The 26,322-nt window shown below is 30.8% G+C and overlaps 1 protein-coding gene across 2 annotated transcripts; it reads right to left on the minus strand.

The window, feature by feature from the left end:
• Positions 1-549: 549 nt before the first annotated feature.
• Positions 550-15,857, minus strand: LOC111696726 (uncharacterized). Of its 2 annotated transcripts, XM_023466435.1 has the most exons (9): positions 15,744-15,857; positions 14,739-14,843; positions 13,147-13,348; positions 10,876-11,016; positions 6,862-7,062; positions 5,193-5,291; positions 4,457-4,531; positions 3,007-3,077; positions 550-924 (listed from the first exon to the last, which is right to left on the minus strand). In XM_023466435.1, the coding sequence occupies exons 1-9, from the start codon at positions 15,833-15,835 to the stop codon at positions 762-764; spliced, it is 1,149 nt and encodes a 382-aa protein (XP_023322203.1). In that variant the 5' UTR covers positions 15,836-15,857; the 3' UTR covers positions 550-761. The 2 variants fall into 2 exon arrangements, with proteins under 2 accessions (XP_023322203.1, XP_023322204.1); XM_023466436.1 differs by lacking the exons at positions 14,739-14,843; positions 15,744-15,857 and adding an exon at positions 14,574-14,656.
• Between the last annotated feature and the right edge of the window lie 10,465 nt (positions 15,858-26,322).

Here is a 26,322-nt window from a genome sequence, read left to right on the forward strand (position 1 = left end):
TTCAAATGAGAACTAGACTTATTATGACAAGTTTTCCTTTCGACACATTTTGGGATTCAAGAATTTTTTTTGAAAAGGGTTCTATGGTCTTCACGTACTGTGTATAGTTTTTTTATTCAATAATCAACATAGACAATAAAACTCAAATAAGAGATTTCAATTTGTTTATTGAAAAACAATTTTAATATAATTAAATAAATAAATAAATATGTGAGTATATAATGCCCTGCTTTGAGCTAGGTTAAAAGGCGAATAACAAAATGACAAAAATCTGGAATGGATTTTTACTCTCAAAAAGAAGTTTTCAGCACTAAATTCAATTAAAACTTTTGGAAAGCTCGTAAAACAGAGTCCAAGTTTTAGTTGAGAAAGTTCTGAATTAAGGTCTGACAAATAATTGCAGGAATTTTTTTTGCTTAAATCTAAATTTTTCTCATCCCAATTTCTTTGTGACCTGATGGTGTAAACCTGTGCTATTTTAATCTTAGATGTATTGATCTAAAAGAATTCATATTTTGAAATATCAGAGGCATACTACATTGGGATTTGAAAATCTAAGGTTGTGCAAAAAAAACTTAGTTCCTTTGAAACTTTTAAGGGTTGATTTTAAAGGGGGGGGGAGGGGTTGTCAAGTGGGAGGTTAGGGGGAGATACTAAAACAAAACTAAGTATTGACTAGTATAAGTTAAATGAGAGTTTAAACATCTAATGCCAGGGAAGGTTTTGAATCAAACTATAGAATCCGGTAAGTAGGTATACATCTATCCGGAATAAGAGGATACGGGTTCAGCAGCCGGTATTCCATAGTCCTCTTGAGCCGGGGTGACTTTCTCCTCATCCGGTAGAAGACACTTCTTCCTGTGTAGACGTTCCTGGGTCGGTACATGCACGCTCTTAGGTTTACAGTTCTTCACAGGCACCTCCCTGCAATTTTTTTATCGATCAATAAATAAAATAAAAATCAATTGATTGAAAAACTATAAAATCCTTGAAGTTTGAATACGAAACTTTTGTGTGTTTTTTTCTCAAGTGTTTAATACTAAAAATAAAGCTAAATGCACCACAACATAATTAGGAACTGAGTTTTTACTACATACTCAAATTTTCTAATCCCTAATATCTTTGCCAAGGGAAGGTGTGAACTTTCATTTCAAAATTAGACAAATTTAATCTAATAGAGTTCATAATTTGACATATCTAAAGTCTACGCCACTGGGTTGCAAAGATAAAGTTTTTAGAAAACCAGAGTTTGTGGCAAAGACTCAATTCCTTTATATGTATAACTGACACAGATATTTGTTTGCAATCATTTCAATCAAATTGATGAAAACCTAGACATCGTGTTATTATCTCAGAATTATTTCATGAATCATGATTTGAATAAAACTTGTCAATAAAAACATTGTTAAAATCTCACACAATGTAAATCATCTTTGTCAGCCCTGTCAACTTTTTCTCATAATTACAGTTAGTCTCAAATAAACATAATTGCTTAAAAAATATTAGCATTTTTAAAGCAAAAAAAGAAGTTCAAAGATTGCCGCTGCCTCAATTATAATGCATATGTTGCAGAATTTTAAACTTTGGACTAAAATAAGGATATTCACACTCGAAAATTGACAAATACTCCTTAAAAATGAAAATATAAATATGTCCAGTGTCCATGATGTTTAAAAAATGAAAATATAAATATGTCCCGTGTCCATGAGGTTAAAAAATGAAAATATAAATATGTCCAGTGTTCATGATGTTTGAAAAATCAAAATATAAATATGTCCAGTGTTCATGAGGTTTAAAAAATCAAAATATAAATATGTCCCGTGTCCATGATGTTTGAAAAATGAAAATGTAAATATGTCCAGTGTCCATGAGGTTTAAAAAATCAAAAAATAAATATGTCCCGTGATGTTCATGAGGTTTAAAAAATAAAAATATAAATATGTCCCGTTTCCATGAGGCTTAAAAAATGAAAATATAAATATGTCCCGTGTCCATGAGGCTTTAAAAAAAGATGTGTTGATAAGTTCAAGCCATGGCGACACTTCAAATTCGGCCAGGCCTTAAAAGTTGATGAATTATTTTCATATCTGTGTGAATCTTTTGCACGTAACAAACAGCCAATATTACATAAATTAAACTTTTTATTATGATTTCCTGTCATAGAAGAATAAACAGTTAAACATCTTCGTACGCAAACCCGGGAATTTAATGCGTAAAATACAAGACCTCGTGGGAATATGAATACTCAGTTCGCACGTATAACATGATGTGACTTGTACTTAATATTACAGTTTGAGATCGCAATTCCAAATACTAATCTTAAACCTTTTTACATGGTGTACAAACCAAATCAATTTTATGAAATTGGGCCTGAACAAAGAGATTATGTAACTTTTAACCTTTTAAAAGTTTTAATCTGCTTACGCTTCCTTATTTTTGTTTTGATCAAATGAAGATTTTGAAAATGTATCTTGAGTTTCAGTTTTATTCATTTTATTAAACCTAGGGCCGAATTCAATAAAATTGAGCTACTTCGCTTAACTACCTACTGCCGGTTCAAATTTGAAGGTTTAGGAGGGATTTAAATCGGTGATTCAAATTTGAACCGGTTGTAGGCCGTTGAAATTCATTCCTGGACAAAATTTAATAAATTATCAAAGAATGCAGATGTACACTTTACAGTTTGGGAATCCCTATCTATGGCCTAGTCATGATGCATAATCAACATAGAATGTTCCACGCATGAATTCCTTATAGATAATTTATTGTTTTTAATAATACTTTCAAAATGACTCCAATAATTCCATATTACTGTTGTTAAACCAAAAAAAAGTCTATTTTTCTCCCGAGTGTACTTTGTATACAGTCACACAGTGTACAGTACACATGGGGGGGGGGTCACTTAAAAAGTTGAAAATAAGCCAATGCTAAGATTTCATTAATGTCGTCTTCCTTTTCCATAGGTTTATGTATCCCACTGTAGTGTATATGCAGTAAAGTACATACCTGCATGCTTGCCATTGAATAGTTTTACAATCTGGTCTTGTCTGAGTCTCACAAGCAGTGGAATGTTTAACCTGACAAAACAAAATCATGAAAAATTATTATTTTTTTATAATTTTTTCAAGATTTAGCAACAAATATATATTTAACTGCAATGCAGTACATCTTGCCTGTGTGTCAAATATGACGAAAATTGCGTTAACAAATTTGAATACTCTAATATTTAATATGTGTTCTAACAAAAAAGGAAAAAATAAGAAATTCAAAATGAAATATGACAAAAATTAATAAATTGTTTCAGAGAATGTCATGTGTGATTCCTTAAAATATAATTGCATTAAAAATGCATAATACATTCTAATGCAAACTTATTTTTTTGTATTTTGATAGAGAACATTTACAAATTGACATAATCATTACAGATTGTATGTAAAGTATGATTGTTTAGTTTTTACAAACTAATAGATCAAAAATATGACAGGCATCAATCAAATATCATTTTATCTACCCTGGTTTAACTATGACGCATAATCTATTGTTATCAATAATACTATCTCATATCTTGTAAAAGTATATTATTAAAGAATACTAGAGTTCTATACAGGAGTATTGTTGTCAATAATATTATCTCATATCTTGTAATAGTATATTATTAAAGAATACTTGAGTTCTGTACAGGAGTATTGTTGTCAATAATACTATCTCATATCTTGTAAAAGTATATTATTTAAGAATACTAGAGATCTATACAGGAGTATTGAACCATGGAATAGTTCAATTACTTGTTAATGTTCAATAGTTAACTTTTGAACTCTTCTTTCATTTTATTTTTATTTTTACTTTTATTTTGTTTTTTAGAAAGATGAAAAAACGAGATTTGTTGCTTTCCAGAGCTGGGAACTTTTGCATTGGATACTCGTAATCCCGATAGTTTGATCTCGATATCCATTGGGGGCACTTTTAATTTTAGATTTAATGCATTATCTCTTCATTTCAGTTATTCCTTCCCTGATCAAAGCTCCCTTCAACCCCTGACTTAGTATACAATTATCCTGCAGTCTGCACTGCAGGATATCGAATAAAACTTAAATTGATCTGCAGATAAAAACAAGGTCGAGATTAAGCATTGATCCCCAGATCCGCAGTACAAAAGTTCCAAGCTCAGGAAGAACAAACCGTTAAAGTTTTATATGTTTTTTTAGATCAAGCTTTAATGGAGAAGGTAATAGGAGATTAAGGTTCATTCCACGCACCTCTGCCCCTTAAGTAAAAATAAATTCAACCTATTTGAAGCATGAAGTCGGACCGCGTCAACATTGTTGCACCGGCTAGTCCTGTCCATAGAGCCAGGTACAGTACAAACTGGGACCGGAGAGGTTAACCCGGCTCGGAAATTCAAATTACTACGGCTGCCCGTGATTCAAATTTAGTCTACAATCCCTTTAATCTTTACCTGGCAGTCGAAAGTGTTGGTCATTCTGACATCAGTTGAAGGAGATGGTTCATGATACCACAACTCCTGTCCATCCTAGAGAAAATATAGATTAAAATATGAGATATATAGATAAATAGATAGATTAATAGAATATATATTGATATAGAAGATAGATAGATAAATAGATAGATTTATAGAATATATGTTGATAAAGGAATATGTAAGAGAAAAGATATAGCACATAGATAAATATTTCGTATTTGAAATAAATCGAAATCTGCTAAATAAAAATTTAAATTTTGAACAGATAAAAATATACAAAAAATACGAAATCATGTTCTTAACAGAGCGTGCTTAAGAAAAAAAACATATTGGCGTTTTTAAAGATACCAGATAACAAATTTCATCGTCTTGAAGTTATTAAAAGTCATTTACATAAAACTATAAAGTAATGGTGCTTCACCTTTTAAAGAATTAAAGAGGTATTTAATGTTTAAGACTGAACTAAGGTTAAAAGGTTCGCCATTCGACATTTTAGACTTAAATGGAATTGAGCTCTTGTAGAAAACTCAAATTTTCTAATTCCTATATCTTAGCAACTTGATGGTGCAAACTTTTGATATTTCTAACTTTATTCAACAGAGTTCATAGTTTGAAATGTCAAAGGTCTACAACATCAAGTTGCAAAGATATAGAGATTTAAAAACAAGAGTTTGTTGCAAGAACTTAGTTCCTTTGTTTATTTATAACTTACATTGCATGTAATCTCAGGAACAATGAAGCTGACCGTTTTAGGAACCAGCTTACACTCCTGCCAGGTCACAGGTTCACACGCCTCATTACCGGCCCAAACCTGGTTTATTATTGGATTAGATATAATATTGGTTTAAATATACTATCGGATTAAATTCCAGTTAAATTAAATTCAACACTTTTCAATAACCTGAATCTTTTTCAACATGGAGATTAATGAAAGATGCATTAATAATGAATATTTTGAGAATTGACCAATAGAAATCGGCTAAGCTCTCAAGGACAACAATTCCATCAGTTTAAAAGTTCCCAGCTCAAACTATCGTCGGTATAGAAATCATTTTTTTAAAAGTTTTAAAATCAAATTGTTTGAGCCTGACAAAATCTGAAAAATCAAAATTTTATTCAGAGGTATTAAACGACACCATATATATGACAATGATTTATCTATTGTTGTATAGATAATTTTCAGGAAGTGGGATATTAATCAACCCTAACAGATGAACTAGTGAAGTAAATTAATCTTTGTAAATATTTAAACGTGTGAATATCTACAGAAATGTTCTGAATAATTATCAAGCATAATTCAAGAACTAGAAATCCAGAGCTGGAAACTTTTGTGTAAGATATTCTTAATCCCGATCGTGTTATCTCGATATCCTATGTGCGCATTTTTAATATGAGGATCTATAAATATATATTCATTTTAGTTATTCCTTTCCTCATTAAAGCTCCATTTAATCCCCTGATTGGGTACGATTACCATGCGGGATATTGTATAAAGATTAAATCAATCTGCAGATTAACACAAGATCAAAATCAAGCATCAATCTGGATATCAACAATCCAAGTTTTCAGCTCGGAACAAATGTGCACGAAAAGAACGATGTTTATAAAAATAATCATAATTGAATCTTATTTATCCAAAAATAATATATTTAACACTTAAAACAACCCCTGGGTTAAAAACTATTAATATGAACTGAAGCTTGAATTTTACGATTGAAAAAATAAGTTATTATAGAAAAATATAGTTTAAAGTTTTTGTATTTTATCATGTTAAAATATTTGATTATAGTCTTCTTCGTAAAATAGCATCTAGCATAGAGTACATTCTAACTTTATCAGAATAAATTCAATAAAAATACATTGCCTTTATGGTTGCCCACAACTCTAAAACTCAAGACAGCTTTAACGACATGAAGATTTAATTTGGGTTTCGACATTAAGACAAGTTTAGAGTTGCAGGAAACCTTGAATATAAGAATAAAAACTAAAGAAATTCTCTGATATCTAAATATAATCCTCTGTCTGCAGGTAACCTTGTATTTTAACGTATCTAAACAAAACTATGGAAATACTAGGCTTACAGGGCGCTTTTTCCTATTTCTATTTCAATTGTGAACATTTTCTCTTTGTAAACAGTATAAAAAAATAGGAAAATATCGCGGATTTTTTGAAAAAAATTTCTTCGTGGATTTATTTAAAATTTAATGACAATCGAATTTTGTTAGAGACTAATTTTTGAAATTTTAATCATCCATAAACCCTCACTGGGCCCGATCGGTTCAGCCGTTTTGACGTTTATTTGATACAAACAAACAGACAGACACACACCCAAGCAATGTATATATATAGATATATAATTTTTGCTTCTAAAGGTAAAATACCTGTTTTCCGTTCTTATCAGTTTCCCAGAGAGTAACACAGTTCTGTTTTGTAACATTCTTACATTGTGGGAGCATCTTGGTGTGAGGGATTGTTCGCTTCCCTGTCTCACAAACCTTCTCAACAAACTTCTTCGCGGTCAGCTTAGTCTCGTCAAAGTTCTGGGGCTCCAGGCCCATGGAGCACTCGGTGTAGGGTTGGACCTAATACAAATATATATTTATTTTTTCTTGCGATTTGGCATTTGATAACAATCAAAGGTGGCATTTGATAACAATCAAAGGGGGCGTAAGCGTAATTAAAAGAGGCTTTCTACGCCAAAAAAAGTGTTCCCGATATAAAACGGAAATTAACCTAAAAACTTTAATCTGGTCAAAACTGTTGAAGATAACATCGTATTTCTGACTTATTTCTGTTGTTCATTTGCAAGCAGGAAATGCGCAAGACATTTTCAGTAAGAAGCCACAGATGAAATACAAAATAAAAAAAATGAACATCTAATTCATACTTGATCAGAAAAATCTTTTAAGGGTAAATGGGGCAAATGCCTGGAGACCGGGGTGTCATTTGAAATTACGTTTACAGTCCCTTTAACACACAAAGGTGAAAGGTTAAATTATTACTAGGTACTTGTTTTTGTAATTCTCAAAAATCGGCCCCCCCCCCTTCCGATCCTGGACATTGAAAATTGAATCTGTTCTTACGGTTGAGAAACACAAATGAACAATTGGACTACCCTTCATCTATAGAAGCTGAATTAGGAACACAGTTGATTTTAGATTAATTATTGGTTTAAGAAGTGGAACGTAATTAATTAAGCCACTATTGGTCAATTATAGGGAATTCAATTTGATGATCTGAAGTAAATTATGATCATTGATAAACCACATTTATTATCGGAATCTTCCTCGTTAATATCAACCTGAGTTGGGAATTTATGAACAAGAGAAAAGTAGTTGAACTAGGCACACAAGTTCAACTATTTCTGAAATGATGAAGAGATAGAATAAAAATATAACAAGTATTGAACACTTGTCTCTAATTATAATTTTCTAATCCCTATCTTTGTAAACCTTTAATATTTCCATTTTAACTGTTTGATTCAGCAGATTTATACTTTGAAACGTGAAACATTACAAATTATTTATAAGTAAATACTATTATGATTTTATAATCCTTAAACAAATGCACCTTTTTCGTGTGAGAGATTTTAATTTTTTTCTGATTCTAAAACTTTAATGATTAGTTAAAGGAATTGAGTTTTTGTAACAAACTCTGATTTTCTAATTTCAATATCGTTGCAACCCAATGTCGTAGACCTTTAATATTTCAAACTATGAATGCTATTAGATCAAATAATGTAAGTTTGAAATATCAAAGGTTTACACCATCAGGTTACAGAGATATAGGTTTTACAAAAACTGAATTTGTGGCAAAGACTCAATTCCTTTGATACCAAGGTGTAGTAATTAGTGTTAACTACATATCAATTTTTAGTAATCAACAAGCAACACTTTATTACATAAACTACAGGGTGTACCAAAATTAAAAACAAATTTCGAAAAATGTGCAAATCACAATATTTCTATCTTAAGGGTGTATATAAAAAAATGATTTACTTTTATTTTTTGAAAACTATTTTTTGTTCCCCCTGCGGGCATCTAATCTGTATACACATATGTCTGGTCATGGTTTACTAATTTCTGACTAAGATTAGAGATATGAGAACATGTAATTGCATGTCTCATGGATTTTTGTCAATTGAGAATAAAATAAACATTGAATAGAGTTAAAGCATAATGATTGCAAGGATAGCATTACTGAAGAATAAAGATGAAAAATGATTAAATCATGTTTTTATGAATAAAATGAATGTGCATAAAATATGATTTTCAAAAATACGCGTGCTGCATAAAATCTTTTATAATTCTGAAAACATATTTCTTGTTATTGAGTAGAAAATATAAGTCCTATATTATCTTTACATTGGTTTGTTCCAATATTTATCAATTTATCAAGATTCCTTAAAAAAAAGATTTTTTTCTGGTTATTTTTCTCTACAAAAAGAATAAAGAACATTTTAACTCTGACCAAAAGCACGCCATCTTTGCACTTTCATATTCTTGTCAGATTCCAGACAAAAATCAATATTTTTCGGTTCAGTTGTTACGGTTATAAGGAACAAACATACATACATTGTATATTTTACATCCATGGTTTTTTATTTAATATTATTTATATAGAAGATATATGTTCAATGGTCATGCATTGAAGTCGTATGACGTATTCAATATAATTTTAGAATTTAAAATTTTCCAAATTACTTTTAAATACGGTATCATTTAAATATAAAACAGTTCCGAATGATAAAGTTTTGCTGTTTAAAACCCTTAAATAATGTGTTTTTTTTTCGTAGAAATTATGAATTTTGCAAGATAAGTCAGTCAATTTGTGAAATATTAAAAATTTACACCATCAGGTTGATAAATATATTAAAGTTATAGAGACTAGTTTGTGGCAAGTGTTCACTATTCAGTTCTTTTAAATTCCTATTCATTCAAATACTAATACTTGCATATTTCAGTGATTTAAATTTAAGTCTAGTTTACGTAAATTTTCTCAAAGCCTTTTGATAATTTGTTATGATTCTCATTGTTAGAAATATAACCCCGGGGGGGGGGGGCGCAGGGGGGAAGGGTTCACAAAAAACTTGACTACCGGAACGAAGACTATAAATTAAAATTGTTTATTCCGGAACTATGGCTTGGTATATAATAGGATACTTTTATCACATCCTTGAGATATTTTTCCTATTCAACCAACTGGACATGTTTCTCTTGATAATTAAACGCCAACGTTGTACTCGAACTAATGTCAATTGAAAAACTGGCATATGGCGAGTAATCAAGATAGATAATGACAAGCTCTCCATCAATAATTTCAGGTGTGAAACTGAAATTATATTTCATGATAAAATACAATTTCACAGTTAAGATCTTTGATAATTCAATGCAAAGGTTTATACAGCAATTAAAACTATTAAATTTGTAAATCTCAAATCCAAAATTTTAATCAAACCAGATCTATCCTATATGCTGCTATATGATTACTTGAAGCATGATTTTTAGAAATTTTACCATGTGCGTCCCCATTTCGATTGTTTACAAATAACCAGAAAAATTCTATTGACGACTTTGGAAGAAAATTTTAAAAATTTATTTCTGAGCTTGTTTACATTCCTCCCAAGAAAGTGCAGTACACTCTTTTGAAAGCATTTGTGTGTGTCACCCTTAACTTCAACCGAGGTATGTATCTACAACATCTTGACTTCAACCAAGGTATGCATCTACAACACCTTGACTTCAACCGAGGTATGTATCTACAACACCTTGACTTCAACCAAGGTAAATATCTACAACATCTTGACTTTAACCAAGGTATGTATCTACAACACCTTGACTTCAACCAAGGTATGTATCTACAACATCTTGATTTCAACCAAGGTATGTATCTACAACACCTTGACTTTAACCAAGGTATGTATCTACAACACCTTGACTTCAACCAAGGCATGTATCTACAACACCTTGACTTCAACCAAGGTATGTATCTACAACACCTTGACTTCAACCAAGGTATGTATCTACAACATGACTTCAACCAAGGTATGTATCTACAACACCTTGACTTCAACCAAGGTATGTATCTACAACACCTTGACTTCAACCAAGGTATGTATCTACAACATAACTTCAACCAAGGTATGTATCTACAACATGACTTCAACCAAGGTATGTATCTTCAACATGACTTTAACCAAGGTATGTATCTACAACATGGCTTCAACTAAGGTATGTATCTACAACATGACTTTAACCAAGGTATGTATCTACAACATGACTTCAACCAAGGTATGTATCTACAACATGACTTCAACCAAGGCATGTATCTACAACACCTTGACTTCAACCAAGGTATGTATCTGCAACATCTTGACTTCAACTCCTTCAACTAACCTTGCATTTTGTCTCTGTAACATCAGCGCAGACGTTCTCTGATTTATCCTCACATTTCTTGACGAACACTGTATTACACTCCTCTCCATCACTCTCTACCCAGACCACGGGCTGGTAGGTTGACACATCAACACAGAACTCCTAGAACATCATCAACCAATCAATTAATTATTTAATCAATTAATCAATTAATTAATTAATTAATTAACCAATTAATCAATTAATTAATTAATTAATTAATCAACTAATCAATCAATTAATAAATTAATTAACCAATCAATCAATTAATTAATCAATCAATCAATTAATTAATCAATTAATCAATCAATTAGTTAATCAATCAATCAATTAGTTAATCAATTAATCAATTAATTAATTAATTAACAATTATGTTTTAAATTTAGTAACAAAAACTTTAAAACCCATTATCAAAAAAAGTCATCTCTGAACCAAAGTTTTTTTAGAAGTGTCAACTTAAGCAACTAAGAATGTTTAGACCAAGCAAAGAACATTCCCGTGGTTCTACAGAGTTCTTCATTCGAAATGTGAGACAGATCGGTTAAGGGGAATCCTGAGTTATGATTGGACATCCAAACAAACAAACAGAGATTATACTACTTTATATATATAAATAGATAAAGAAAAACAAGTAAAAGTATTCAATGGAATTATTAGATTATAGCTTAAATCAAACTGTCGTCTTCCTATTCTACAGTTTTGTATTCCCCACTGTAGATTGATTTAGCAATTTAAGAAATTAATTTAAGTAAACTTTATTGAAATAAGATTTACTTTAATTTAACTAATTAACAGTTTAAAAATCATATTTTATTGTACGTGCAGTGAAGCGTAAACTAATGATTAATGATGCTGGAACTTATATTCCTCTTTTTTATAAAAACATAACAAATAATTCATTCATCAGTAAATAAATCAACTATTGATCCAAGAACCAAATATTATTTGGTTTCAGCTTACAACACAACAAAATAAGAATAAATCATAAACAAGTATTTTATCAACCTATAAGACACTCAGGGTCTGTTCTAGAGAGCGAATTTTTGACCACTAATTTTCAGCAAAATTATTATTATTATTATTTTATTATTTTAGGGATAAATTTCTGCGCCGAACGTTGCGGCTAGAACAGGCCAGGGGGCCGAGCGCTGCGGCTAGGACAGGATAGGGGGCCGGGCGCTGCCGCCAGATGATCAAGTATATCCATGTGTTACCTATGAGATCCATGTACAAAATTGATAGGAGATAAATTGAGCTAAATTATACAAAATAAAATTTACGTTAATTTAAATGAATCATCTTTATTGTTTAGTGAGGCGTGAACTTATAATATATTAAAATAACAACTGTGTAACGGCTTTAAACCACAAAAAATATACAAATATGTGAACAAACAAATTCTGGGAATCGTTTACATAAATTAACTGAATACTTGCCACAAACCAATTATATTCCCTATATTTAAGCAACCTGATGTCTTAGGCCTTCTAATATTTTATTTTAATTGTGAGACCAAAAAGTCAAAGTTTGAAATATCAAAGAGTTTCACCATCAGGTTGCAAAGATAACGGAATTAGAAAATTAGATCTGTTGCAAGTAATCAGGTCCTTTCACATTTAACATTTGAAAGACCAAAAATGAGATCAAAATTATTTTTCCAAATCAAAATTTTTCATTTTCTTTTCTTTCTGTTGAGATAAAATATGTTTTTTTCTCGATTATTATAGTTATCTCTCTTTGTATTTCCATTGACCGATTTGCCTCAAATTAAAACTATATCAAGCATATGAACAAAATTAGTTAAACGAACTTCCGAGGCCTGTTTTTAGAAACCAATGGATCAAATTCTTGATGCATGCACTGTACAGTGTACAAAATTAATCGATTCACGGACCACGGTGCATACTTTATATGTTGCTTTGCTCTTTATGATTAAATCTGCAATTAAATGCATTTATTAATTCATTATCCATGAAAAGTAAAAACTTTGATTGTCAAATTGTGTGGTTTAAATGGAATATTCTTGCAAATTTATGAAATATGTTTTTTAATATTTTTATTTTATATGATCTAGTGTTACTTTTGAAAATATACATTCCTGAAATTTCGAGGATTATTGGTTATAAAGTCGAAATTTTCATTTATTCCAGGAATTTAATAATATAAATATCAATGAATAATCAACCAATATTTCACCCCTAAAATTTGCCATTTTTGCAGAAGTTTTTCCTCCCTTTTTTTCCTAGTTCTTACCTTATTATGAAGATCTACAGGTTCCTCAGCTGCTGGAGCAGCTTGCTGTGCAGGAGCATAGGTTGGAGCAGCAGATTGAGGAGCGGGAGCTTTAGCAAAGACAGGAGCAGCTTGAGGAGCTGGTGAACCATATCCTGACTGTTGTTGAGCAGATTGAGGACGGGGTTGATGAACATGTCCGCCGAATCCATGGGAGTCTCGTCTTAAGAGATTAAAATTTATTAATTAAAGTTTGAGTCAATAGTATTAAAGGTCAAAACTTTAGAATCTTAAATCGCTTGAATCGCCGACGGTTCCCTAAATCTTAATTCTTTGTTTGATCAATAATATAAAAAGTGCATGATTCAGACAATTTCATACATTGTTTAAGAAGCAGAAGTCATAGAGAAACCAGAATCAAAATTATTCTGTTTTAAAAGAAAATAATATATATATCTCATGCAAACTTGATCAGTAAATGGTTGAAAAGGTACCGTTGTGAATTGGACATCCTGTTATAGTCTGTAAACAAAGGGCACTGGAAAATAAGTCTCCAGTCCCATTAATAACGCGCTCAGTCCCCCCCTTGCAATTTAGGCAAAGTTGCCCCTTTCTTTCAATCATTTTTTGAAGAGCTTTTGGTAAATTTTTTGTATATTCAGAGAATTCAACTTTTCAAGTTAGAAGATAGCAATGTGGATTTTCAGTTCAGGTTATTTGTCTCTCAATATCAAATTCAAAAGGTTTAGCCTCTGCAGTACACTGTAATGTTTAAATTTCTGAACGATATATAGAGTAGAAATGATAATAATCCAGGTCAAATCTAGTAATATGTTCGCTCTAAATACTATACAGGTCGGACAAATTGTTACAGACATAATTGCAAAAATGTGGAAAGTTAAAATTTTGCACTTGCAAATATTTGAACTGAAAGATGATTCATGAAAGTTCAATATTTTATTACACTCATGAATTATTGAATGTCGTTTTACTTTAGATTTTATTTCATTTATTTCTTTATTTATCTTTCAAACTAAAATGATTAAATTGATATCATTTTGTTTATCAATAACTCCTCGCATTTTAATCAAATAGATAAGTTATTTATTTATAATTATATCTTAAAATCTCATTTTCATGTCCGATTTACAACAGTACTAATCTTTGTATGATTAAAAATAAACGTGAAATTCATGCTTTTAGTTTTAACTTTGAAAATTGATTACCTTCAACTATGGTTTTAAATATAAATTGCAACAGAAACAATGAAAGAAATTGTCAGAAAAAAACGACGTTATCTTTGACATTATTGGACTCAATTAAAAGTTTTTTCTTTTAATTATGGAGAGTCACTAAAAACTGAACCGTGATTGTTTACATCTATGATTCCTACCTGATGACGTCATGTTGTTCTTTAGCTGTTGATTGTTTACATTTATGATTCCTACCTGATGACGTCATGTTGTTCTTCAGCTGTTGATTGTTTACATTTATGATTCCTACCTGATGACGTCATGTTGTTCTTCAGCTGTTGATTGTTTACATCTATGATTCCTACCTGATGACGTCATGTTGTTCTTCAGCTGTTGATTGTTTACATCTATGATTCCTACCTAATGACGTCATGTTGTTCTTCAGCTGTTGATTGTTGTTGTTCTGCAATAAGATTAGAACTGGCAGATACTGGAGTTCGACCTGTCTGTAATCCCTCAACTCTTCTAAACAAGTTTAAGATTAATAAAAACATATTCATGAGTCATGATACCAGAGTTACCGATTGGGAAAAAGAAACCAATCTATTAAGCATGATTTTAAGACAAACACAAACATATAATCATATATATCATTTAATGAAATTATAACTTCTATATAAATAGTTTGCTATTTAGTAATTAAAAGAATGAGTAAAACGACGCAAAAAAAATAGAAAAAACATTAGTGTGTGAATCTTAAAGCAGGGAAGTACTTGGAATCATTGAGTCTGTGCAATGATATTTTTAAATTTCGGAATTGAATAAAAAATTATTTATTAAAACACTTTCAAAATATGTTTTCTGTTTCTAGAGTTCGATCGAAAGTCTAAGTACAGCAAATAAGAATTCGAAATTAAGTAACAGACTGGGAAGGCTCTGTCTGATCATGGTGAAACCGGATTGATACAGCTTGAAGTTAACTCTACGGTTTGTTTTTGTTTTTGCAATTCCTTGAGTCAAGCAATTATCTGCAGCTTTTATCGTCCGCAGGATTAAGTTCATTCCTGTTAATTCTTGTGTGGTCATACTCACCAGGGATAACTATAAATTCAAGGATAAAGTACTTAATTCTCAAATTTAAGAGTTGCCATCGTGGATATTGAGATCAAGTGTTGTCGATTAGCGCTGTCTCACACAAAAATTTAGACCTAAGGTTGTATTAGAGCCCAGAAAATGAGTAATAAAAGAACTCTCACTAGTTTAGTCTAATAGTAAACCATTCGACGTTATGCAACCTTTGCACTTTTTATCATTAAATAAGTATAATTGAAACTCAATTTAGATTAAGTTTAATTTTGGATAATTAAAAGCAAGGATTTATGACATCTTAAGAAAAAAAGCTCGATCGTAAAACTAAAAACTTACTTATGATGCCTCCAATCCGTTAAAGGATTTTGGGGCGTGGCTTTGCTCTCCACCCATCCAACCAACAATAATACACATACTCCCAACTTCATCGTTCAAGCAATACTGAGCTTCAGAGGAGTCTCCGGCTGGTTTTGTACATTGAGGGCCTTCACGCGGTGACGTCATTCCCGCATTTTCCGGAGATTTGAACGGGTAGCGTGTGGTGAAGGAGTGGAGAGCGGAAACAAGATACATGGATGCTCCACAGGGACGGTTTTAATATTTGACAGCAGTATGGGAGGGGCAGGGGGGGGGCGTTGCGTCTTTTTTAACACCTCTAAAATGTATTTGTTTAAATTTCTGTTGTTAACTTATGTATGAAAAATGAGAAGAGGGGTGAGACCGACAAATCATATAAATAAAAAATAATGTACCAATGAACCTTAAAATCATCCAAAATATTTTTACAAACATTTCGCATAGGTATGCAGTTTGCAATTCTAGCGCAAAACAATTCTAGTTATAAAAATATATCACGACTGTTAAATTTAATAAATTAGAGAGTATATTTCACGTTTACGTCGGATATATATATAACACACCAGATGTATAATTATAATATATATTTAGTAAAATTCAATTTAAAATAATAATTCTTTAACAATATCTGGCCAAATCCAGTTAAAGTCTTTACCCTTTATCATTCCTATATATCCTTATTCTTCTTTTATCATTCCCATATATCCTTATTCTTCCTTTATCATTCCCATATATCCTTATTCTTCCTTTATCATGTATGCTCTTTTTACAAATAAGTCCCCTGTCCTGTTTTTCATTTAATCTTTTATTTGTCCTTCCATCTTTTATTTGTCATTCCAATTTTTATTTGTCCTTCCATCTTTTATTTGTCCTTCCATCTTCCATTTTATAGATACTTATTTCCCTTTATAGGATTGTATTATGATTAGCATCTTATTAGCGCTTAAAACTTGGACAGAGCTAATTTATTACGCTTGATCTCGATATCCATAGCAGCAAATTTTAAATTTGATCCCAATTAATTTTAAGAAATCCTTGCTGAGATTTAACCAGGATCCAAGTGGAATCAACTTAATCCTTCGAACCACAATAGATACGGATAATAATACTGGGATAGAATCGAAAAAACTTCTTAGGTCAGAAACTTAAACTTTTATAAAACACTATGTAATACACGCTAAACTAAAGTAAATTGCACCTAATATTGAAATCTTATATGTTTTCAATCATAACTCCTGTGGTTGAAGAGTTATTGAGAACAACAAACTGTTAGAATATCTAATATTTGACCAACTATATATTTATGTTTAAAATCAAAACTAGTGAAGCTACGAGGTTACAAAGTCTCACCAATGAAGTCATATAAATCATAACTATTCCCTCTGTACAGTTTGCAGTAATAGCAGACATCTTTTATCGTAAGTTCTTCGATTTCTTTTGATGGTTATACATTTACCAAACCAAATATTACATAAAATGGCGACTGGGCTTACCCACGTGCTCTCATGATTTAACCAATCTAGAGTTCCGCTTAAATATCTCATTGTTCTAGTATTTAATCAACATGAATTAAATCGTAAACGAATAAAAAGTGTTGGGAACTGAATATTCCCTATACAATGTTTATTCTTGAAACTAAATGAAGTGAAGTTGATGAACAAGAAATATATTGGCAACATTATGTCTTTTTTTCCCATCCATGAACATTATTTACCACATCTTTATTCTAAATTATTATTTATTTTAAATATCAATATTGAAATCAAGAATTAGGCCCAGAATCATTACCCTCCCCCCGTCAGTGTGATCAGTATGTAGAAATGCAATTACTCAAAATAATGTTTAAATATAATGTAGAAATGATTTTATTTCAAAATAAAAGTAAAATATTATATGTAACTCTGTCTCAAAGAAATCATTAAAATAGGAGCACTTGCATTATTGTACTAGCTTGAAAACCCAGCTTTGCATGGAAACTAAAAGTTTGCTCAAGTCAACCCACGCAATTAATAGTCTTAAAGCCATTTTCGTGATTCTACCGAGTCCCCCATTCAAAATCGGTCTAGGGGTTCATGAGTTATGTTCGGACATAAAAACTATCTATAAATAATAAAGTAGTAATCTCTGTCTAAACTTTTCGACCATTTTGCCTCAAATTTTGATCGGGGACGTCGGTAGAACCCCGGAAATGTTCTTTGCTTGGTATAAAAATTCTTAGTTGAGAATATTGACCTTAAAAGCGAAAGTTAAGTTTTTAAGCAAAGATGGGTTCCCAGGATATTATTGATATCTATAAAGTTGTAATCTCTGTTCGTCTGTTTGTTTGTCCGATCAAAACTCAGGACCTTCGAACCGATGCTTTAAAATTTAATTGGTGAACTCCGGGAGAACCACGGGAAAGTTCTTAGCTTAGTTTTGATCGATTCTAAGCTTAGTGGGAAAAATAGCTAAAATCGTAATTTACGACCAAGTGCGGGTAAACGGCGGCGGTAATTCTCAAGCGCGCTAGTATATATATATATAAAGATACGGGTTATAGATTCTAAAATTTTATCTAGAACATTTGCAATAAAATCTGACGAAAGTAAAGACCAATTTTCAAAGAATATCAGATAAAATTATGACTGATTTTGTCTGACCTAAAAAAATTTATATCTTCTTCTTTTGTTCAAATATCTAATTTTAACAATAAATTTTCACGGCTTTTTTAGAAAGAAAAATTTCGGTTTTAATCGTAATTTTTTTTAAATTCAATTTACAAACTTGTCAGCTTATTGATGTATTAAATTTTCAAATGTTAGGTAAAAATCATTCGCATAATGGATGCATGATTAAAAATTAGTAAAAAAGCAAAAATACCAACAACAGGACATTCTGTGTTTTCATTTGTCTAGTTTAACAGTTTTATTGTATAAGGTCTAGTTAAAAATTTTAAAACAGTTCTCTGCTATATATTAAGATTACCAACTGTTATAATGCCTAGATGTATTAAGTAAATTGGACGTAATATTTTTAGCAAATGTATAATTATATCTTATAATTTAAAACAGTTGCTTATGCACACAAGTCAAAAAAGGAGGGAAGGGGTGCAGAGCAACCATGAGCTTCGCGAACTGATCTCCGGAGCCTTCTGATTCGCAGAATGACCTCCTAGCTAATCAAAATCTTTCAGTGTCTCAGGCTACGTCTCCCAGCCTCCGCATCCCTGTCTCCACGTCCAGCAGCCTCCGCATCCCTGTCTCCACGTCCAGAAGCCTCCGCATCCCTGTCTCCACGTCCAGAAGCCTCCGCATCCCTGTCTCCACGTCCAGCATTCTTATCTCCAATAATATATTATAATAAATATTTGTCTTTTAAACGTTTTTTCGAAAAAATCTTAACATGATCAAAAAGTTTTAAAAATACATAAACAATTTGTCTTAAAAAATCTGCTTTAATTGAGATTAAGACTTCTTTTTTGTTTTCTAAATTTCACAAATTCCTTAACTAATGCATTACTATTGCAACTTTATATAAAGATAGACAAATAGAAGATGACGCTTGAATGCACAAACTGTATTTTTCTTAACGGATATTTAGATTTATCTTAAAATATGACTAACATAGGTTTAATGAGAAAAAAATTCATTTTTAGAAACTAGTTTTTGGCTACAAACTCAAATTGTGCAATCTTTGTCCATTAGATATTTTCATTCATCTTCTTTTTCTACAGGGTTAATCACAAATAAAGTAAAAGACTGTAAATACTGTAAAGACTGTAAAGACGACCCAAATCACTTAAAACGAGTTGAATCTTGATTTTTTGTTGCTGCTACAGGGTGTCCCACGAAACATGAGAGTTGGTAAAAGCTTAAAATGTCTTCTTCCATAGTTTGTTAAGTTGTTTGAACCCCAAGAGAATATAAAAATTTTCATGCCAGCCATATCAAAGTAGAATTAATTGATTTCAAAGTAAAATATATTTGAGTAAAAGAATTTTTAAACTAAATAAACTGCAAAAAGTCTATAATATCTAACACAGTAAATGGAAGAAGACATTCAAAACTATTCACAAACTGTCATGTTTCGTGGGACACCCTGTATCTATTTTGTATTCTAATGGTTTACTTTCAGAAATGAACTAGTTTAAGTCTGCAAGGAACCCTGAATGTAAAAAAGTGAGAAAAAAATTCGCACAGTCGTCTCTAAAGTATCGTCCTTTGAGTTTAACCCTGTATTCGCACAGTCGTCTCTAAAGTATCGTCCTTTGAGTTTAACCCTGTATTCGCACAGTTGTCTCTAAAGTATCGTCCTTTGAGTTTAACCCTGTATTCGCACAGTCGTCTCTAAAGTATCGTCCTTTGAGTTTAACCCTGTATTTCTGCTAATTCTTGTTTTCTATATTGCCAATGTTTACCTATTTAATAAATGATTGAGTGTTTCTTCACAATAAACTAAATTTAATTTTGCCATGAATTTTCACATGAAATTATTCTCACGATTTCAAATGTTTTTTGTTTTGTTGTTTTTCTCCTCCACGTTTTTAAAGATTCGTTTTTATGGTGAAGAACTTTTAAGGACATGCTATCTGATTGGTATAATAGTGCATATTGTACATTTAAGTATGTTGTAATTTTTACAACCTTTTGATCAACATTAACGACCTATATGAATACCTCAACAGAGAGACATTAAATTACTTAACGTCCCTTGGGACAATTAATTCAAACTTTTGGTAAAAAATTTGAGCATTTTCATCTGAAAAGACGATAAAATTGTGTACAAAATCAAAATCTTACTTAACCACGGTGGGCTCCCTTGATTAATTTTGCCTGTAAAGCATCCAGAGCGCAGCCTTGGTGAATAAAACTCCCTTAACTTTCCTTTAAAGTAATTGTACTAATAAATACTGTACGTAGAATCCTGTTTATTTCAAACTGTAATTAAGTTTATGTACGATTGTAATACAGAGCACATAGGGAATAAATTATATCTTAATTGGTTCCCGTAGAATTACATGATAGCAATAACACATTAATTGAAATTGAACAATTCTTATAAATTAATTATATTTGCTGTCCCATAAAATAAATTAAAGGCTGCTCTGAAAGTATGGAACGATGTACAATTTCAAGCTCAAATTCAATTTAGTTTTATGAAGTATAAGTTTTCCCGAAATATAATAATTAACTTGAATTTGCATTTGCATGAATTTTAAATAATATATTTAAGTCATTGAGTAAACAAAATAAATATACATCTTTATGACATATTAAAACTAAAATTAAAAGCAAAAAATAAATTCAATTCTATTGAGTCCTCAAAAGTGGGATGTTAAGTTACTTAACTGTCCCTTGGGAATGGGACCAAAAAGTAAATAACATCCCGCCCTTAGAAGTTTTCGTTAAAAAATCCCGCCTTTTCATCTCAAAACTGAAAAGAGATATAATTGTGTTCAACTTCTTTTTCGGGAAATTAAATATTTTGCTTAACCATGGGTTTCCCTTGGCCAATTTTGCCTATATAACATCCCTCGGTACAGTTTGATGTTTTCTAGGCAAAATTGGTCTTGGAAACCCTTGCATAAAGTAAAATTCACTGAATTTTCCTGTAAAAAGGTTCTTAATAATTATAATAATTGGTTAAAATTCCAAAGATAAACAAATCCTTTTCATACTGATTGGAAGAATTTCTTTAAGTCAACATATTTGAGGAATTCATGGAAAACATTCTTATTTATAATTTCAAGGTTTTATAAGTTTCAAATTAAAAATAAAGTTCAAATATTTGATTTCCGTCTATATACGCAGCTGACATCAATATACACAGACTGAATTCACATCAATCCGTGAATTCTTCCTTCATCAACTTTAATTGATAAATAATTTGTAATCTTAAAATTAGTTCCTCCTTCTTCATAAATAATCTTTAATTTACAATCAATAAATGATACAAAGTACACACGCACCTCTGACCCTTTAGTAAAAGTAAATTCAACCTAAAGTTAGACCTTGTTGCACCGGCTAGTCCTGTTTAGTGTCTTCTTTATTTACCCAATGTCCTGGCGATACAGTACAAACTGGGACCGGAAAGGTTGACCTGGCTCGGAAATTTAAATGCACTACGGCTTCCTGTGTACACTGTATAGTCACGTTAGACTAAAGTAAGTTTCACTTAAAAACATTGAAATCTTAAATGTTGTAAACTACGCTTCTAAAAGAGCTATAAATACGAACAAAATTATTTTAAATTTCTAATATTGTTTTAGTAAATTTTCTAGCTCTAGAGCCAGAGAAGCTTCGAGGTCACAAGGTTGTACCAGTAATGTCGTATGAATTTGACTTTTTATGTTTAAATTCCAAGGTAATATTTTAAGCAATCAATGCTATCAATGTACACTATTTCCGTGATGGCTAAAAATTGTGGAATTACAATTCTTTCTTATAATGTCGCTTAGAATTTTGTAATTGGCAAGTGATTTATTGGAAAAGTAATTTTGGAAATATTTTACTTTTGGAATAATATTCTCCTATTTAAAAAATAATAAGAGAAAGAATTTTTTTGCTGGGAAAAACTTCTCGAATTTCCTAAAACTTCCTTCCTTGGGGACATGTGAGTTGCCAAAACAAGTTTGGGCCCAATCAGTTTAACCGTTCGAACGTTTATTGGAAACAAAAGAACAGACACCCAGACAGGCAAAGTCTATATATAGAAGAATGTTTTCTTATAAAGGTATGATATTTAAAACGTTTAAATACTTGATTATAATGATTATCTTTTATAATTATAAAATTTGAACAATTATGAATACATATGTTTATAATATTCTTTTAAGCATAATAAACAATATTTTTTCTCCATGTTTTCCATTTTTAAAAGAGTAATTAAGAGTAATTAAGAACTATTCGTACCTTGTACGAAAACATAGAAAAAATTAATTAAATATATATAAAAAAATATGAATATAGATAGTGTATACAATTTATAATGCAATAAAGTCACGCATATGACAGAAATCAAGTATTTGGCTTTTTCCCGCTTTGTTTGATTTTTTTAGCTTATATCTTATTTATGTTGTAAAATCATTTAAAATTTGTGAAGTAAAGAATTATAATCAGTATAGTTTCTATTTACTAGGCACCCATCTTAATCTACTAAATACTAAAGCACTACGTCAAAATCCTTTTTTACAGAGTGAGAACCAGAAAACTCTGGAATAGGAAGACGACTTTCAGTCTTAAGTTACGAGTTTAAATAGTCTCATGAACATTTGACATATGAATTACTGGCAAAACTTGATTATTGCTCAAATGTCGTCTTCCTATTCCAGAGTTTTCTGATTCTCACCTTAGTTTGATGCTTAAAATTTGTTGCATAACTCACATATATTTCGTTTATGTTTGATTCCAATATAAGATGTTTACACTAATAATTGGATACACATGTAGAAAGAGTAAATAAATATTTTTGGGGAAGAAAAAGGGATTAAGAGATATTTGTGAATTTAACTCCCGAATATTTCCACATTTTTGTATCATATGTGCATGTTTACAATTGCTTAAATCAAGGTTATTGCAAAACTGAATTAAATTTATATGAATAGAGAAGACAATCAATGAACCTGTGTGTATTTTATTCATAAATGTTTAGAGCTGAATAAAATCAATAAAATGTATATTTCCATACATTTCTAATAGTTTATTCAAATATATTGCAGACTTTACTTCCTTTTAATTGATATTTAGCGTAGGAGTAGGAGTAGGAGTAGGAGTAGGAGTTGGAATAGGAGTAGGAGTAGAAGTAGGAGTAGGAGTAGGAGTAGGAGTAGGAGTAGGAGTAGGAGTAGGAGTAGGAGTAGGAGTAGGAGTAGGAGTAGGAGTCTACGACATTGGGGTTCAAAGGGACTAAAATTCAGAATTTTTTGGCAGTTCCTTTCAATATAATATTAAAACGATATGAAGAGGATATAAGCGTTTATAGAATAAAAAAAAATATTGATTATCTTTAATTCATACAAAAAGAAAGGCGCGTAATAATGTGTTAACACGCTAACAAGATTTATTTTCATATATTGAATATTATTATTTTTGATAATAATTATGTAAGCTTTTGGTTTCCGCACCATTGGCTTCCATCTTTTTTCTACACCGAACGGGAACAGAAGCAATAGCGCGGAGAATATAGAATGCCGCGATATATTATGCATTTCATTACGGCGGATGAGTTTATTCTTAAACGAACACGCTTCAATACTCTCGGTTGCATTAATCACACTTTTACAACTAAATATTTTGCATCATGTATTTATTGTTTTTTTTATTCAACCATTTAGTCATTCAATTTGCAGTATATATATATATATATATATATATATAAGATAAATATAAAATATTAAAAAAAGTCTTTAAAGTCTTTAAAGATGCAGTGCTACTCACAAAGTATGAGCCTTTATGGACTATTTTTTTTAATTTCATGGTTCCCACATGTGTAAAGGAATTGAATATTTGCCACAAATTCAAGTTTTCTAATACCTTTATCTAAGCAACCTGATGGTGTAAACTTTTTGATATTTCAAACTTTTTTCATCCAAAAGAATTTTTAAATTAGAAAATTCCACCTCCTTCAAAATATCCTTGTTGTGCCATTGCTTTCAAGTCATCTCCCAGTACGCTAATTTTGGCTCAGTTACAGGGATACCCACAAAGTATGAGAGTTCAGAGACGACTGTAGAACTGTATTCCGCTTTTTTTCTTACATATAAGGTTCCCGCAGTTCTTAAAGGGAGTGTTCGCGAAAAATGAGAGGGGGGTATACTAATTTTGATTTTGTTTTTTAAAATAATATTTAGCTTACAACTTGTTTTCGAACATTCCTGGAAAATATGAAAATGTCGTCTTTATTACCAAAAATCCTCGAAACAGGAATAAACGTTTTTATAAGTAACTCTCAGATCATAACATTAGAACATATTATGAAAAATCAACTATATATAAATGTGGAGAAAGATAATCGATGACTATAGGTTGTAATATCTGAATGATTTGTTTGAAATTAAATTGATTTTTTACCGTCTAAGTCGTATGTTGAAATTTTCTCAATTTGTATGGTCGCCATGTTATTCGGTATGAGACGTCTTTAACAATTTTCTCCTTATAGACGCAACAGATAGAAGTAAGATTAGTAGCGATCAAAAGCGCTTTTTTATCGCATTAAGCCTATACCCCCTTTCATTTTTCACGAACACTCCCTTTAAATTATTTCTATCACTTCCAAACTTTATAATTGGCCATAGTAAAACTTTATTTTCGACAGAACGCGTAATGTAACCCTCAAAAGGTTGTATTTAAAGGGTTGCAGGTTGTCATTAAAGTCATATATCTATTGTGAGTCACCCTGTATATAATATGTCACCCTGTATATAAGATGTCACCCTGTATATAAGATGTCACCATGTGTATAAGATGTTAGTTCACGCTGATGCCACGTGGAAGTCTGATGTAATTATACACCACGAGTAATCTCTCAGGAAACTTTACATCAAAATAATTATTTCAAGATTTTAATAAGTTTCGTTGTTTGACGTCAACCATTTTAACAAGTGTAAGTTGCTTTACTTGAAATAAGATGGTCACAGGTCAACTGGAAGTTTAAAATCATTCCCTACAAACTCTAATTTTGTAATTCTTCCATTTTTGCAACCTGTTGTCGTAGACCCTGGAAATTTCAAACTACGAACTCTGCTATAGATTAAATGTCAAAGTTTGAAATATTAAAGGTTCCTTTAAATATTGCGTAAGATAATTTTTTATAGTGAATTTGGAATGTCAATCTTTTATTGGCTAATCACCGTCCACAATCTCTTCAATCTTTTCTTACAAATATCTTACAAAAATATTTGTAAATAAATGCTGATAATATTTTATAATATAATTGCATGAAGAATTTAACTGTTTTTCATTTGTATTTTTAATTTAGGACATGTTCATTGTTCATCGCATGATTACTTTTTCTGTTTTCCCAATTCCTAGATCTACGTTTACGCTTCAACTCTTAAAGTAATTAGATAAAAAATGCAATAAATAAATATACAAATTCATTTATCAAACCAATAAATAATATTTGTCTTATTTATTGATTTAATTGTTTCAATTAGAACAAATAAAAAATATTGTTGTAACAATTGTGGTTGTTTTAGATTTGTAGAATAATGCAACATCGCCATCTTCGTAATTGTAAAACAAAACATTTCGTGGATATTCTTTTTTAAGTGATGTATTTCCAAAGCTTAAAAAAATCGGTTCTGCCGTTTTGACATAATTATGATTGTAAACAAGCAAAAACAGACTGACAAACTGACAAGCAAAATAAAGGTATGGAAGTAGAGATGAAAAAAGAAGATATTTTTATGAAAAAGTTAAATTAATTTAAATTTTAAATTTTGTTTTGAAAATCTTGAACGCCGTCTTTGAACTTTAAAGGGAGTGACCGGCAATGTAAGGTAGTTGAACGGAGAATGCAGTATTGTGGAGACATTTTTTAGGGTTCATTAGCGACATATAAGACGTTTTAATAATGCATA

Source organism: Eurytemora carolleeae, unplaced genomic scaffold (genome assembly GCF_000591075.1).
Source record: "Eurytemora carolleeae unplaced genomic scaffold, Eaff_2.0 scaffold55, whole genome shotgun sequence".
Taxonomy (NCBI): Eukaryota; Metazoa; Arthropoda; class Copepoda; order Calanoida; family Temoridae; genus Eurytemora; species Eurytemora carolleeae.